Consider the following 16,436-nt stretch of genomic DNA (forward strand, 5'->3'; position numbering starts at 1 on the left):
GGGTCTGGGCTGCCTGCACACAGTGGCTGAGAGCCAGGGCCAGTCAGAACTTCCATTTGGGCCATTACAAGCAGGAACATCTGCCGTTATAAAACTCCTTGATGGGAAAGTGGCCATTTAAAATAATTATTTTCTTTGTTTTGAGCCCTTAAGAAAGGAGGCTTTATTTTAATGTTTCTTTCTAAAAGCCCCAAAAATGCTTTTCCTCTTCCAAGTATAGTGGTTATATTCAGACTAAATTTAATTTAAGCAAATTATATCAAAGTATAAACATTTTAGCATCCAGCAAAACAGACCAGGGAAACAAGGAGAGGCGCTGGGGCCCGTGGGGACGGTGCCGAGAGGGCGCGTTGGACCTTCCATGAGCGGCAGCGGGGGGGGGGGGGGGGGGGGGGGGGGGGCGTCCAGTGTGGGTGTTCCGGGCCTGTGGACGGTGGCCCTGGGGACAGCGGTGGGCAGCACGGAGGCTGCGCTGTGCCCAGAGGGCACGTTGGACCTTCCATGAGCGGCAGCGGGGGGGGGGGGGCGTCCAGTGTGGGTGTTCCGGGCCTGTGGACGGTGGCCCTGGGGACAGTGGTGGGCAGGACGGAGGCTGCGCTGTGCTGAGAGGGACCCCCCCCCAGGCTGTTCCCGCACAGCCTGGTTTGCAGTTTCGGGGGGACACTGTGGGCGTGGCAGAGCACCGTGGGGTGCGGGGTGAGTCTCTGTTCCCAAACCATCCGTCTGGAAGGTAGTTGGTTGTCCGTCTGGCCACTGAGGCTTCTGAAGGTTCCCCTCCGGCTGTGGCAGTCGCCCCAGAGGGTGGCCCCACGCAGACCAGGCAGGCCTGGGGCGGAAGCTGTGCCTCAGGACGACTGCTTCCGAGTGTGTGAACTTTTAATACTGACGTGTTCAAAGATCAGCCTTGAGGCTTATTGTTTTAATATTTGTGTTGATGGCTTTCGTGTGACCCACGTCTGTCTTGCCTCCTAGGGTTCAGGATAAGTTGCAGGTGCTGAACTACACCACCATTCCGGTCTACCTCCCTGAAATCACGATCGGAGCACACCAGAGTGACCGCGTCTTCCGGGAATTCCTAGAGGTGAGGCCTTGGAAGCCCGAGAGCGGGCCGGGCGGGTCAGACAGTCGAGCAGGAAACAGCATCTCTGAGCGGTGGTCAGAGAGAGGGCTCTTCTCTCCCTGAAAGGCCCTCGTTTCCCCCGTCCTGGTCTGGGAAGCCAGCACAGACCCCTGCACGGCCGAGCTGCACACAGTGGACGTCTGGCAGCTGCGTGCAGGCCACGCTCCTCGCCAGCTTCACGTTGGTGTGACCGTGCGCCGTGTCTTAGCCCTCGTCTGTGTCTCGTCAGTGCCAGCTCTGACTTATGGGGTGGTCCTGCTCCTCATGGGGTGCCTGTCCATAAACAAGGGGGTGTCTCCGCAGGGGTCCTGGTGGGGGATGGAGCACCAGATGGTGACCCCGCTGGTCAACCATGAGGGTAGAGGTCTGGAGGGTTGGTCAGATTTCCACACCTTTTTAGTGAATTCTTTGGTTTCACCATGGTTTGGGGGGTCAGTTCTGGCAAGTTGCCATGAACTTAGAGGACACCCGTCCGTCCGTCTGTCCTGGTGGGAACCCAGCAGGTGAATGAGCCTCATGTCAGTGGGATAGGGAGACCCCGTACCTCCTCCTGTCTCTGCAGTTGGGGCTGGTCAGGGGCAGGTGTGGGGGTGATTGTGTGTAGACTAGAACTCGGGCTGCGTGGTCAGCACTCGTGTGACTTGGCTGTAAAGTGTTTCTCAGGACTCATTCTCGGTCTGAGGCGGGCAGGTGCTCGGAGCTCCACTGGACGCCTGAGTCTGTCCACACTCTGCCTTCCTGCTTGAGGGGCTGGGCATTTTCTTTCTAAGTAAGTGCTTTGGGTTGTTTTCAAGTGATTTTATTCAATGTAGAAGTTCTGGGAAGCTCATAAGACCGACCGTGCAGTTGTCGGTCAGTTACCTGCAGGGATGTGTGTGCGTGTTGCGTGCCGACCTCGGTGGGTGTGGACGTGCACGCGTGGTCAGCATCGGGAGCCGTGCGGGTGGAGGCCTTCAGGGAGGGCTCTCGGTTTTCCTGTGAAGAGAGGGTTTTTCTTTGTGGTGTAGTTCACTGTTTTTGTCCACTGGCCCGCGGACTGTTGCCAGTAGACTTGAAAATCTTCACACGACGTCAGGCTGTTTAACTCTTTCCTGGACCAGCAGGGAATTTCTGGCGGACTTGCATTGGTCCACAGACCGGCTGGTGAAACACGGGTTTAACTTGTTGATTCTGTGACCTTGGTGTTTTGATCAGTCCTGTTGCTGGTCTGGCCCGGTGGCTTTCAGTCGTCCATCGGCACCGCAGGAGCTGCCTGGGGACCTCGAGTGTCACCTGTGCTGACGTTTGCAGAGGGACACGGGGACCTGGAGCCTGGGGAGCATTTAGCGCACACTTTTCATTCACACCCCCATGCGGTCATCGGCGTGGACCCTGGCTGGGGGCAGGGCAGCTGGTGACTTTCTCCGTCACTTCTCGGGCACTGTGACCCGGTCATTGTTCTGCCAGCCCCTCCTTGGGTGGACGCCAAGGTGGCATACGCTCTCCTGAGCCGACCCTTCGGCGGAGGCCCGGAGCTGGGGGGACTCCGCACATCTGCCCGTGCCCTGGCAGCTGCTGGACGCGGCCCCCATTTCTCTCCTGTCCCCGTTTCTTCACTGTCCCAGGTGGCCGGCAGCCCGGCCCCAGCTCCCTGTGCTGACTCTAAACAGAAGTTCACACGCGGCCGGGAGAGCTGTGTCCCCACCTCCCTGCCGCCTCTCTGCAGACAGACGGGCATCAGGACCAGCGGGTCGGCTGGCTGGTTCTAAACGTCCCCCGGGCATGAGGCCTTAGACTAACTGGGAGTCTGTTTTGTATGAAACTGCGACTCCCAGTGTGGACGTTGTTGACCTGAGGGTGACAGTGAGCACACGGGGTCTGCGTCCTGGAGAGACGGGAGGGCCCCCCAGGGTGACAGTGAGCACACGGGGTCTGCGTCCTGGAGAGACGGGAGGGCCCCCCAGGGTGACAGTGAGCACATGGGGTCTGCGTCCTGGAGAGACGGGAAGGCCCCCCAGGGTGACAGTGAGCACACGGGGTCTGCGTCCGGGAGAGACGGGAGGGCCCCCCAGGGTGACAGTGAGCACACGGGGTCTGCGTCCTGGAGAGACGGGAGGGGCCCCCAGGGTGACAGTGAGCACACGGGGTCTGCGTCCTGGAGAGACGGGAGGGGCCCCCAGGGTGACAGTGAGCACACGGGGTCTGCGTCCGGGAGAGACGGGAGGGCCCCCCAGGGTGACAGTGAGCACACGGGGTCTGCGTCCTGGAGAGACGGGAGGGCCCCCCAGGGTGACAGTGAGCACACGGGGTCTGCGTCCGGGAGAGACGGGAGGGCCCCCCAGGGTGACAGTGAGCACACAAGGTCTGCGTCCGGGAGAGACGGGAAGGCCCCCCAGGGTGACAGTGAGCACACGGGGTCTGCGTCCGGGAGAGACGGGAGGGCCCCCCAGGGTGACAGTGAGCACACAAGGTCTGCGTCCGGGAGAGACGGGAAGGCCCCCCAGGGTGACAGTGAGCACACGGGGTCTGCGTCCGGGAGAGACGGGAGGGCCCCCCAGGGTGACAGTGAGCACACGGGGTCTGCGTCCTGGAGAGACGGGAGGGCCCCCCAGGGTGACAGTGAGCACACGGGGTCTGCGTCCTGGAGAGACGGGAGGGCCCCCCAGGGTGACAGTGAGCACACGGGGTCTGCGTCCTGGAGAGACGGGAGGGCCCCCCAGGGTGACAGTGAGCACACAAGGTCTGCGTCCTGGAGAGACGGGAGGGCCCCCCAGGGTGACAGTGAGCACACGGGGTCTGCGTCCGGGAGAGACGGGAGGGCCCCCCAGGGTGACAGTGAGCACACGGGGTCTGCGTCCTGGAGAGACGGGAGGGCCCCCCAGGGTGACAGTGAGCACACAAGGTCTGCGTCCTGGAGAGACGGGAGGGCCCCCCAGGGTGACAGTGAGCACACGGGGTCTGCGTCCTGGAGAGACGGGAGGGCCCCCCAGGGTGACAGTGAGCACACGGGGTCTGCGTCCTGGAGAGACGGGAGGGCCCCCCAGGGTGACAGTGAGCACACGGGGTCTGCGTCCTGGAGAGACGGGAGGGGCCCCCCAGGGTGACAGTGAGCACATGGGGTCTGCGTCCCGGAGAGACGGGAGGGCCCCCCAGCCTGTGCCCCCTCCCCCCGGGAGGTTCCTCTCGCAAGTGCGGCCCCAGCCTGGGGCCATCGTGTGTGTCAGCGGACGGGAGGTGACTCACAGGTACCCCGAGAGGAGGCGCTGTGGTTGCGGCCTGTCGTGTGGCGTCCACGGCTCTGCCGCCCCCTCCGCAGGGACACCGCGATGTCCGATGTGCCGCCTGACCAGCCGCGCCCCGGCTTTGCTCAGCTGTCACTCTGCTCCTCAGAGTTTTCAGGAGGCGCACCCTCTCTGCAGATGTCCGCACCGTGTGAGCGCGGGCTCCTCTGTCCCAGCTGGCGGAAGGCAGAGGGACCGATACCGTGACTCGGACAGTCGCCACACATCCGTCTGGGGGGCCGTGCTGTGACGTGTCACACAGAGAGGCACTTGTTTTTAAATTAAAGAGATTGTTTTTGAAGATTAAAAAACAAAGTGTTTCTGAAAGTTGGCTTCATTTTTTTTTACACTTGAATTACGCTGAGCAGTAATGGAAAATTGGAGAAATTGTGTGTCAAAGAAGTGACTTTTAATAAATAATCTCTAGTACGCTCCTCTTCAAAATGGATGATAAATTCTTGGCAGGCTCATTCGCATTTACACTTAATAATGGGTCAGAGGAGACGGGAGTTGGAACCCCCGTCGGCCAGGACTGTTCCGCAGTGTCGGCTCCTCCGAGGTCCAGAGGGAGAGAGTGGACAGGACCCCGTGTGACCGCTCCCTGCCCCTCCGAGGTCCAGAGGGAGAGAGTGGACAGCACCCGTGTGACCGCTCCCTGCCCCTCCGAGGTCCAGAGGGAGAGAGTGGACAGCACCCGTGTGACCGCTCCCTGCCCCGGGCGTGGCAGCCTCACTGGGCCCTTGTTCAGAGCCACCTTTCACAGTCACGTGGAGGACGTGGTGCAGGGGTCACACACACGTCAGCCCCCAGGAGAACTCCACTGAGAAACGGCATCGCTGACTGTCCCCGGGTGACGGCTGGGAAGGCAGACTGCCCCAGTCGGTGCTCGGAGGGCCACGGGCAGGCGTGGGAAATCAGTGAGGGTCAGCGTGGCCTGTGGCCGATGGCGCCCAGAGGTCACAGCTGAGGACTTGAGCGGCGCGGCCAGAGCACTGATGGGCAGGCGGATGGGGTCAGCAGGGCAGACGAGGGGCGTGTGTGATCGGGAGGGACAGAGCTGCTGCTCCCGAGAGCTGACGGCACACAGCACCGTGTGTGCAGCTGCTGTCTCCGTGGTGTGAGGAAGGGGGTTCCTGCAACTGAGCATCTGAGAGTCTGGGCTCAGGCGTCATCTTCTACACAGATGTGGGGCCACCTGCCTGCCTCCTGGTCAGGGCCCGTGAGGCCGCGCTGGTCTCAGGCCGGCAGGCTGCCCGGGTCAGTGAGCACGGGTGGCTGCTCTGGGCGGGGCCAGCGGCAGGAGCTCCGAGAAGGAAGGGTGCTCAGTGGCAGAGGTCCGGGGGGAAGAGCCTGTGGGGACCCCTTCCTGAGGGGCAGGGCAGGGACGCCAGGAGAGGGGACACCACGGGCCACCTCAGTGGCACCTCAGGGCGGGTCTGCCGGCACACCGTGGGCCCAGGCTGCCTGGCGGGGTTGCGGGCAGGGGTTTGCTTGGCTTTCTGAGCGATGCTTCCGGGTCCCTCTCCCATCAGGTCCCCGCACTCACGGAGTGTCTTTTGCTCCTTGTTAGTGTTCATAAAGCAGTGATACTTTTTTTTTTTTTTACTACAGTGGTTCTTTCAGAAGAATTGATAACGGACACGGGCTGCATGGAGTGACGAGGGCCCTCGGGGTCGCAGCGGCCTGGGCGGAGGAGGCCGTGTGGCCTCCTGGGGCTTTCCTGGGCGGGGCGGGGCGTCCCCTGCGGGACCGAGCCCCCTCTTCACCGCAGGGCAAGTGAGGTCAGGGCTGGCCTCCTGCCTCCTCCAGTCGTGGCTCCTTCGGAGTTGGTTGGTTATGCCTGTAATTCTGTTATTCCCTCTGTTGACTTCCCAGCTGCGGCTGTATCTCGTCGGCAGGCAGGGGTGGCTCTGGGGTCCCCGCGAGCGGGCACGGTCTGCCCACCACGGTCCCTCCACCCTCGCCTGTCCTTGTGCATTCGGTATAGGGTTATTATGTTAGCCTTACAGTCCCCTGTCTTTTAAAGGAACTAGAATTCTTTTCTGACCCTCCCCCCTTCCACCGTGACCATCATTGCGGGTGCGTCCTTCCTGTGAGTCGACCGGGGTCCCGCCAGCACCCTCTCCTTCTGCCTGGAAACACCCTGGACGCCTGCCCCCCAGTCCAGGTCGGGCGCCCTGAGGCGGGTGTGTCTCCGTCCTGCGTTGGGGGATGCTCTCGCTCACGGGAGGACGGCGGTGGTGGATTTGTTTGCCCGCACGCCACAGACACGCCGTGCTCCTGCCTAGTTTCTGACGAGCGTCTGAGGTGGTTCAGATCTTTGGTCCTCGCTCCTAACGGGCCTTTTTTCTCTGGTGGCTTTGGACACTTGATCTCTCGCTCACTGGTGTTGGGTAGTTTAGTTGTGACGTGCTTCTGCGTGGGTGTTTTGTGCTTATTCTGCCTGGGGTTTGTAGAGTTTCTCAGATGCAAGAGTATATACTTTGCATGTCATTTGGAAAGCGTGTGGTCATTCAGATTTTTTCCTCCCTTTTTGGGGGACTCAGGTTCCTGTTCACGTTGGTGACCTGATCCTGTTGCACGGACCACCTGACACAGTCCGTGTTTCTGGCCTCCTCCTCTCTCTGTGCCTGACTTGGGGTAGTTTGTGTGGCTCTGTCTGCAAGCTTCCTGACGTCTTCCGTAGTTGTAAGATACACCGAGTTCCCTCGTGTGTGGGGGGTCCTCCAGGGAGCAGAGGCCGGGAGGGGCTAGATGCCGACAGGAGCTTGGGGACAAGACACCTGCGAAGGAGAACGGGGAGAGAGCCCCGAGTGGCCGAGAGAGCCTTTAGCCCTCAGGCCGGTCTGATGTCTGTGGCGGGAAGAAGGGGGTTGGACCAGCTCCAGGGGTGGTGCCTGCAGCCGTTCTGGCCCAGTGACCCCCCTGTGGTGGCCGACGTGCTTGTCGGAATCGGAGAGCAGACACGTGGGCCCCTCGACGTCCTCCTGCCACTCGGGTCTCCCGCAGCGTCCAGCACCCTGGGGAGCCTGCCTGTCTGACCACCATCACAGCCCACGGTCACCGTGCTCTCGTGCCGTCTCCTCTGCCTGGGGTAGTGCCTGGCAGCCGCTCTAGGCCACCTGCCTGTGCCCCGGAAGCCGGACCTCTGTGGACTGTGTCCCCAGGGCCCTGCCCCCCGACATCAGGGGTACGCCCGCGGGGGGAGCAGGGGCTGAGACATCAGTCCTCCAGTTCCATCACCACCCTGCCAGGATGCCCCCCCCCCACTGGCTGTGAGGCCCCACGTCGGGCTCAGCTCAGTCCTGCTGTCCCAGCAGGACCCTTGGGCATCGGCTGCTTCAGCTGGGATTTCATCAGTGGGTTTTCAGGTGGTGATGGTCAGAGCTGATTCCAAGTGTCTGTGTAGGTCACCCCACCTCCAGCTCTCACCCACTGTCCCCTGGATAGCCTCGTCACCCTCTTGACGTCACGGGAACACTGGGCTGGGCTGTGTCTGCAGGTCCCCGCCGGGACGGAAGGTCTCGCGGGCAGAGCTGTGCCGTGCCTGGTTCCCCCAGAGCCCGTCCGTCACCGCAGGGCCCTGTGGAGGCCTCGCTGGTGTGGAGGGTGCGGGGCGGGTTAGGGGACCGCTGCTGGGGGCCGGCGCGCCTGTAAGCCTGCGGTGACCATGCCTGCTTCCCTCCACAGCTGCCAGGCCGCAAGTACAGCCCCGGGTACAACGCGGACGTGGGAGACAAGTGGATCTGGCTGAAGTGACGGCCTCGCTCCGGCTGCCCGCGGCGACGAGGGGCTTCCAGTCCGCCGACTCTTGTGGGCGCCACGGAGCTGTAAAACTGGGGGAGGTGACCGATCTGAAGACCACACCGCAGAAGAGTGGCCGTGGGCCTGGTCGGGGAGCCTCCCGATGTATTTGGAATGATCTGTATTCATCCCTGGGGACAGTGCCCCTGCGAGACCAGCCGTCCCTAGAGGGGCGCCCTCCCGCCCTCAGCTCAGTGTCACGCGGGCCTGCACGTTGCTTCTTCAGACCAGAAATAAAGCGGCTCGGGCACTTGTCTCCCGGACCTCTGCTCACACTGCCCACGCCCCCACGTGTGTTCACCATTTCACCCACTGCGTCTGCAAGCGGCGTGGTGTAACTCAGACCTGTGTTAGGGTTAAAGCATCTGTTCTAACAATCTTCTATACAAAAGTAAAAAGAGTTAAGAGGGAATACCAAAAAATGGAAGAAATTACCATAGATTTTTAGATTTCTGTTTTAAGAATTAAAGTTTCCTCACAGTTTTGAGTTGGAGCTCAGGTTTAAGTGGTTGAGGGTGGCCATGGAGCTGTCCTGAGCACCTGGGCGAACTTGCTTGAACCATTCAAGCCATGGCTGCGGGAGGGGAAGAGAGGGGCAGAGAGACAGAGAAGAAGGAGGGGGAGGAGTGGAGAAGCAGATGGGCGCTTCTCTGTGTGCCCTGGCCGGGAATCGAACCCGGGACATCCGCACACTGGGCTGACGCTCTACCACTCAGCCAACTGGCCAGGGCTGAAATTCTTAATTTAAAAATTGTGTTTAGACTGGGGAGCGGGTGGGAGGGAGGGTATAAAGAGGAACAAATATAAGTTGATGGAAAATGATTTGACTTTGGGTGATGGGTAATGAGAAGAAAAGAAAAAATAAAGAAATCATGTTTATAAAAAGAGTGACATTTCCACCAGAGCTGCCCCCTAAGTCAGCACTCGGGAGCCCCACTCAGACCGAGCTGCACGGCTCAGCGCCGTGTAACTGGAATTAACGTTTTTATCTCCATGAGGCTGTGCCCGGTGACTGTAGTAAAAACCCGTTTCAATGTTTAAAGAGCCATTTTCCTCAGGCTGCTCCCTGGCGATGGCTCTTCCCCACGGGGGCTCTGTGAGCCCAGCTGTCACAGCTGCGACCGTAGCCCTGGACAGAGGGCAGTGAGGACAGATGCCCACTGCAGCCCCCGGTGTGGGCTCCTCGCTGTGGCCGCCCTGAGGCGAGTGTCTGAGGAGGCGCGGTCCCAGCCCCAGGCACCCAGCACCCAGCACGGGTGGCCTGGTGGAGGAAGGCGGGGACAGCAGGAGCATGTGGCCCCGAGGACGGTGACGGTGGGTCTGGGACAGGAGCACTGTTGGGGACGGGCCCAGGAGAGCCTGTGGGTGGGTGCAGGGTGGTGCGCTCGGCGGGGGAAGGCCGGGAGGACAGGAGCAGGGCGCAGGGGTCCTGTTAGGCCATGGAGTCCGCCGTGGAGCAGGGCGCAGCCGCCCCCACCCAGGACGTCTCGTAAGCACGTGTGCAGCCCCAGGGGCGGAGTTTGTTCCTCGGGAAGCACAGGTGGGAAGGGGCTGGCGGGCGGGTTCTCGTGCTGGACATCATCCCCTCGGACTCGGGAGAACGCCGGCCGAAGGCGAGGGCAGCGTCGGTTGGTCTGAGCACCGCGGTGTTGAGTATGCAGCATGCACGCCACGCAGCCGTCCTGCGGCCTGAAGGGTTCTGTTCGTCTTGCTGCTCTGGACACGCTGAGTGAAGCCGGGTCCCCAGCCCTACCCGGTCTTAGACATCCCTGTCCTGTCATGCCCTCAAGGTGCTGGGTGACCCTGAGTGAGGACTGGGCTCCCCTGGGGCTCAGTGGTGGCGGGTCAGCCCACGCCCTCCCTCATGAATGACTCACTCCCTCCAGTGTGGGGAGCGGCGCCCCGGGTCCTGCCCGCTGCCAGGATGCCCAGGCTCAGGTGGGCGGGCGTGACGGGCCTGAGGTCGTCCGGGGTCGTCCCCGAAGCTCTGCTCTCGTCCTCTCCACCCGGAGACCAGGCCCGGGTCCGCGGAGCCACGGGAAGCTGGTGGTGAGTGCCGCGTGCGGCTGGGTCTCGGGCCCGTGTGAGCGCCTGTGCTCCGAGGGGGAGTCCACCCACCGTGAGGACACGGGATTCCCGTGTTTGGGGAGACAGCAAACAGCCAGGCTCAGAAGGGCCGCCTGCAGGACACGTACTCAGACCCACCAGCCCGGCCCACAGACCGACGGAGCCTTTGAGCGTGGGAGGCGTGTTGCTGCAGACGTGACGCTGTCCTGCGTGGACGCTCTGCAGCGACGTGGCCGACGCCCCAGCCCTGATCTCGGGCTGTGCTGTGGGAGGGCACCACGCACGGGGGGCACGTGCAGAAACCAGCGGTTATCAGGGAAGGTGTGCATCACCAACGGGCCAGCCGGCCAGGGAGTCGGGCTGGGGAGCAGCCTGGCCGAGCCCGGAGCTGGCTCCCTGTGCAGAGACCCCCGCCTGCCCGCAGGGGGCGTGCCCACAGTGCCGGGCAGCGGGCGGAGCGCAGCCTCGGGCCCCTTTCACCCACACCCAGGACCCCTGGGCTCTGCTGCCAGCCTGGACCAGGTTGGATTTAATGGGTTCCAGGTTCCAAATCACTATGTTGTGGTTTCCCTAGAGGGTGTGGCCTGGGCTTAGAAAGCACCTCGGTGCCCAGGGCTGGTGGGGGCCGGGCATCCCTGCCGCCCTCCCTGCCCACTCGGCCCATGCACAGGTGCCTCTGAGGGGCTGCAGTGACGGCCTTCCTGCATGCACCGTCCGCTCCCTCTCTCCTCTGGTTTTCCCAGACAGCGGGCCGTCAGGACAGGGCCGCGGGGCGGAGGGCCAGGGGAGGTGCCCGCGGGAACGTCCTGGACAATGGCGTGAGCGTGAGCTGCGTGAGAAGGCGCAGGAAGGACATTCCTGGTGGCGGGCAAGAGGGCAGGTCCTAGACTCTGCAGTGGGGGTGGGGGTGCGCCCGCAGGGGCCCGGGAGGAGGCTGCGCGTCCCTGTTCCTGCGATTCGTCCAGTCCCCTTCGTCCAGTCCTCTCCGTCCAGTCCCCTCTGTCCAGTCCTCTCCGTCCAGTCCCCTCCGTCCAGTCCTCTCCGTCCAGTCCCCTTCGTCCAGTCCCCTTCGTCCAGTCCCCTTCGACCAGTCCCCGGCACCCAGAGCGGGACGCCTGAGCCCTCCAGCAGGAGGTTCACCCCCAGTGAGACCACTGTGCATCCACTCCCTGTGGGCTCCTGACTCACTGCTGCCTTCTCACTCGTCTGGCACTTGTGATGCAGCCACCAGACGTGGGGTCAGGCAGGTGCCCAGTTGAGTCCCCCCGCTCCACACTCCTCCATGCCTCCCTGAGCAGGTGACGCGGTCATTGTACGGGAGCCCCTCCTGCTGTCCCCAAGGCAGCGGGCCCATGCACAGGGCCATCATCGCTGTCTCCGCAAGGCTGCACGGTGCCTCCCCGGGCTCATGAGCACACACGACACTGTCCACCTCTGTGAAGTGTGGGTGGGTGCAGAGGAGTCTCAGCAGATGAGCAGCTTTAAAGCCCACTGAGGGACCCTGGCCAGTTGGCTCAGTGGTAGAGCATCGGCCTGGCGTGTAGGAGTCCTGGGTTTGATTCCCAGTCAGGGCACACAGGAGAAGCGCCCATCTGCCTCTCCACCGCTCCCCCTCTCCTTCCTCTCTGTCTCTCTCTTCCCCTTCCTCAGCCGAGGCTCCATTGGAACAAAGTTGGCCCGGGCACTGAGGATGGCTCCATGGCCTCTGCCCCAGGCGCTAGAGTGGCTCTGGTTGCAACAGAGCGATGCCCCAGATGGGCAGAGCGTCGCCCCCTGGTGGGCGTGCCGGGTGGATCCCGGTTGGGTGCATGTGGGAGTCTGTCTGACTGCCTCCCCACTTCTCAATAATAAAAAAAAAGATGCAAACTGTCTTCTGTTTCTGGAACACAGGGGCTCCTCAACTGATGTTGGCTCTGTCCCCATCAACCCAGCGTGAGCTGAAGATGCGTTGACCACTGTACGTGTGTGTATAAATAAAGACACCACCACCACCGTCAGTTTCAGAGCATCTCATTGTCTCATAAAGAATCCCCACGTCCTGTAGCTGTGTGCTTCCGCTTCTGAAGTGTCCCCACTGTCCCTGTGCTCTGGTCAGCCAGGACGCCGGCACACACTGCATTAAGGAGAGGTGACCATCACGTGGGGTGTGCACAGGCTGCACTTCCTCTCCAGCTCAGAGCACCTCACACACACACACACACAGGTGTGGACAGTGCCGTGACCCCTGTGCACCCCACTGCCCAGAGCAGCCAGGCTCCGTGGGGTGAGCCCCTCAGCCACCTTGCCGAGAGGCGGTCAGCTTTCCTGGGGCTCTGGGCAACCAGTGTTGGAGTGACCGCTCAGATGCCCTCTCCCTGGGCACGTGATCTCCACAGCCAGGTGTCGGGCGGGAGACAGGGAGGACCCCTGCTCCCCCACAGCTGGGCACTGGCGCTGCCTCGGGCCACAGGGATGCAGCCCTGTGTTCTCCCGCCTCCTGGTTCCGAGGCTTCACAGAGAACCAGCAGCGGGCCCGGCCTCTCCCCGCGTTCTCGCTGGTGTTCTGCAGCCGCCGGTGTTGAGGGCGGGCACCTGTCGGCCTGGGAAGCTCGCTGGGGGACGGACACACCTGCTCAGGCAAGGGCTGCGGGAGGGAAATGACACCCCTTGGGTATGACCCACGGAGGGGAATCTGCCGCAAGGAGCCACACGTAACAACGTTTCAGCCCGGCGCTCCCGCACGGCCGCGGGCGGACCGGTGTGTCTCTGTCGGCTGCAGCCCAGGGGACATCCAAGCCTGGAGACCGGCCGTGGAAGTCTGAAAAATGTTGAACAAGGAAAGAAAATGTTCCGTCGACCAAAAGAAACAGATGCAATCTCACGCTCCCTGGGTGCTGGCACCACTGGGCGGGGTGGGTCTGGGGCGGGCCGGGAGAAACCAGAGAAAACACGCCATCCGCCCACGAGAAGCGCAGGGCGTGTCCTCACGGACGCCCGGCCTGTCCCCTTCCACACGAACGCCCTTTGGGAACGGTGGACCCGGAGTCATCACAGCGTCCGGCCATGGTGTGAGCGAGTCAGTCACTCAGCCGGCCACAGCGCTGAGACCACAGGTGAGGACAAGTCGCGGTGACTTCTTCCGAGAGACAAGAACGGGTGGTTCTGGACCGGCAGGAGGCACCCGTTTAGACCACAGTGACACAGTGACAACAGTCCCACTTGCACTGTCTGGACATCTCACAGCAAGGGACGATTTAGTGGTAATATTTACATTCATATGATACACATTTGCAAGAATGCTGCCCATCAGCTCGGCATCTGAGAAAGCCCCCGTGTGAAATGCTGTGTAATCGCTCACACCACAGCGATAAAACCAGAGGGGGGAAAAGTGTCACATTTATCTTAGAAGACGACATTCTGGCTTCTGTTTCTGGGTTATGTGAGTGAATTTATTAGCAATAACAAACATACTGTCATTGCCCGGCTCACAAATAGCATCACACGCAAGCGACGGTTCGCGGGAGCTATCTCCACGCCCTGCCGTTGAAGAACATTCTAGAATTATCCCGAGTGGCCTCCATGCCGGCCATGGGGTTCATCGCTCTGGTGATAGATACACTAAGAGAAACCAAACCGGGGGCGCTTCAGCAGAGAGACGATGCGTCTTGCCGCGGTCCTGGGGCGTCGTCAGAAGCAGCCTCGCCGGACGGTGGGGTGTCTCGGAGTCCGTTCCTCTGCCTCCAGGTTGTGTGGGCAGCTTGATAGAGCCTCCCTCGTGTCTCGAGTCTGGGGAAGGACAGTCCTCTTCCCAGGAGCTGCCTCTGCCCGTGGGACCGGGACCAGGAGCAGGGGAAGCTGGAGCTTGGGCCTCGGCGCTGTTCCGTGGGGGGACGGCTCGGATGGGAAGAGCCTGTCCTCTGCCCTCTGACAGTGGGGGCTTCCCCCGGGGTCTGCAAGGGCATCCACTGTTTCTCCCGTCTTGGTTAGTCCAGTGCACACTGGGGCCATTTCTTCAGCAGGAGTGTGAACAGGTGTCTAGCCAGCTGTGACTTCAGCCCCGCCCTTTCCGGGGTTCCCCACGGGAGGCCTGGCTCTCCTCTGCGCAGACGTCATCTGGGAGCGCATCCCACGCTCCCTCCCAGGTCCCTGGTGTCCTCTCTGCTGCAGGAAGGTTCCCCGCCCCGCCCCGCCCCCCGCCACGTCCTTCTAGGTCCCCCGGAGGCAGCGTTGGACTTCCCTGGAGATGGCCTTTCTCCTGAAGCCGCTCAGAGCCACCCGACGCTGTCCCCTGGCTCCCAGCGGGTCGTCAAGGACCCACGGGCAATGGTGTCTGTCGGACTGGATCATTCTGGCGCCCGTTGTCTCGAATGCTGGGGTTTGCCTTCTTGTGTCCGCATTCAGGTTGACCGCTTCCTGCCCCAGGACAGAGGTGGCTCTGGCTGCTTGCGAGGGGCCACTTTCCTCCAGACGCTGGGCTCTCTCCGCAGCTTCCCCGGGAGGCGTGATGCTGCACATGCCCCCCAGTCGGGCTGAGCCTTTCAGAAGTGCGTGTCCTTCCTGCCGACGGGCCGGCATTCTGTCACGAGCAGGCCAGCAAGAACCATCCCCGCCTTGGTCCCCAGCAGCCACTGGGACATCCCGAGCACCACGCCCACTAGCGGCACTGACGCTGTCTCCAGGCCAACGTGACACGGAGCATCGCCAGCCCTCCAGGGACCTGGGGTCACTGCAGGGCACCTCGGGTTTCCAGGACCTGGTGGCCGCTGCAGACCAGGCTGGACACCAGGGGCATTCTGCCCGGAACCCAATCAGAGCCGGGCAGCCAGGGGCGCCCAGGGGGCAGGAAGGGGGGAGTAAGTGGTAATGCTCTTTAAAAAGAACCTGATCATGAAGTTCAGCCATTGGACGAGAAGAGTTCAGTGACTTTCAGCAACTGGATTGCGTGAAGTGACCGTGGCCGTCAATGTGCCGAAAACCTGGTCATCCCACAGAGTTCTTCGTGGTCAGATTTTGGGGTAAGTTGACAATTTGCTCTTCTTCTTTCTGACTCGGGGAGGCCCAGCTCGGCCTTCCTGTCCCTCGGGGACACCTGGGTCCGCTAAGGGGAGTCACAGCAGCGGTGGCGAAGCTTTGGGAGCGCCCAGGGGAGGCTGTGCTGAGCGGCTGGCGGGCTGGGGACGGCAGCCGGCCCCCTGGTGTCCCCGGGGATTGGGCCCCGGCCACGTCCACCCCTTCTCCGTTCTCTCTCATTGGCTGCTGAGTGAGCCCATTGACACTTTTACTTAAAAATGAACAGGACATTTTTTTGGTCCTTTTTTTTATTTTTTTATCATCTTTGATAAGTCTTTTCCAAATGAGATCCATTTCCACAAGTGTGCCCCGCCCCACCCCCGTCCCCTCCTCCTCCTGCTCGGCTCACGGCCGAGGAATATTTCGAGCCTTTTCCTTTGACCGGTGAAGAAAGATCATTCAGGCAGCGTTCATAAAATGCACATTAATGGGAGACGTATTAAAACCACCCTGGAAGGCCCTGGCCGGTTGGCTCAGTGGTAGAGCATCAGCCCGGCATGTGGAAGTCCTGGGTTCTATTCTTGGCCAGGGCACACAGGAGAAGCGCCCATCTGCTTCTCCACCCCTCCCCCTCTCCTTCCTCTCTGTCTCTCTCTTCCCCTCCGGCAGCCAAGGCTCCACTGGAGCAAAGTTGGCCCGGGCACTGGGGATGGCTCCTTGGCCTCTGCCCCAGGCGCTAGAATGGCTCTGGTCGGGACAGAGCGACGCCCCGGAGGGGCAGAGCATCGCCCCCTGGTGGGCATGCCAGGTGGATCTCGGTTGGGTGCATGCAGGAGTCTGTCTGACTGCCTCCCCGTTTCCAGCTTTGGAAAAATACACCCCCCCCAAAAAAACCACCCTGGACTGCCGCGTGGCACGCGCCACCGGCGTGGGGGGGGGGGCGGAGACTTTTCTCCTGCCACCCATGGTGCCCCGCGGTCCTCGGAGCCCTGGGTATTGAGGCATTGGTGGAGAAGTGGTGTTTGCAGTTGGTACATTGCGGGTCTCACAGTCATCGAGGCAGGCATCCCCGTGCTACCAGATGCTGCGAGAGCACTGGACGGTGGCTGCTGTGGCCGTGGGGACAGGCCCAAAGGAGTAGCAGAGAGGAGAAGATATCGGAGCAAGAACGAGAGGGTGTGCGACCAGGCGTGGGA

At 62.0% G+C, this 16,436-nt stretch overlaps 1 protein-coding gene across 1 annotated transcript in view; it reads left to right on the forward strand.

The window, feature by feature from the left end:
- LOC136378280 (NADH dehydrogenase [ubiquinone] 1 alpha subcomplex subunit 10, mitochondrial-like) overlaps positions 1-8,462 on the forward strand; it is a 33,325-nt gene extending 24,863 nt beyond the window's left edge. Inside the window, exons 9-10 of the mRNA XM_066344997.1 lie at positions 973-1,081; positions 8,071-8,462. Coding sequence (XP_066201094.1) covers positions 973-1,081; positions 8,071-8,139 — 178 coding nt within the window. The 3' untranslated portion in view covers positions 8,140-8,462. The remainder of the gene's footprint in view (positions 1-972; positions 1,082-8,070) is intronic.
- Positions 8,463-16,436: the final 7,974 nt, after the last annotated feature.

This window comes from Saccopteryx leptura, chromosome 7 (genome assembly GCF_036850995.1).
Source record: "Saccopteryx leptura isolate mSacLep1 chromosome 7, mSacLep1_pri_phased_curated, whole genome shotgun sequence".
Taxonomy (NCBI): Eukaryota; Metazoa; Chordata; class Mammalia; order Chiroptera; family Emballonuridae; genus Saccopteryx; species Saccopteryx leptura.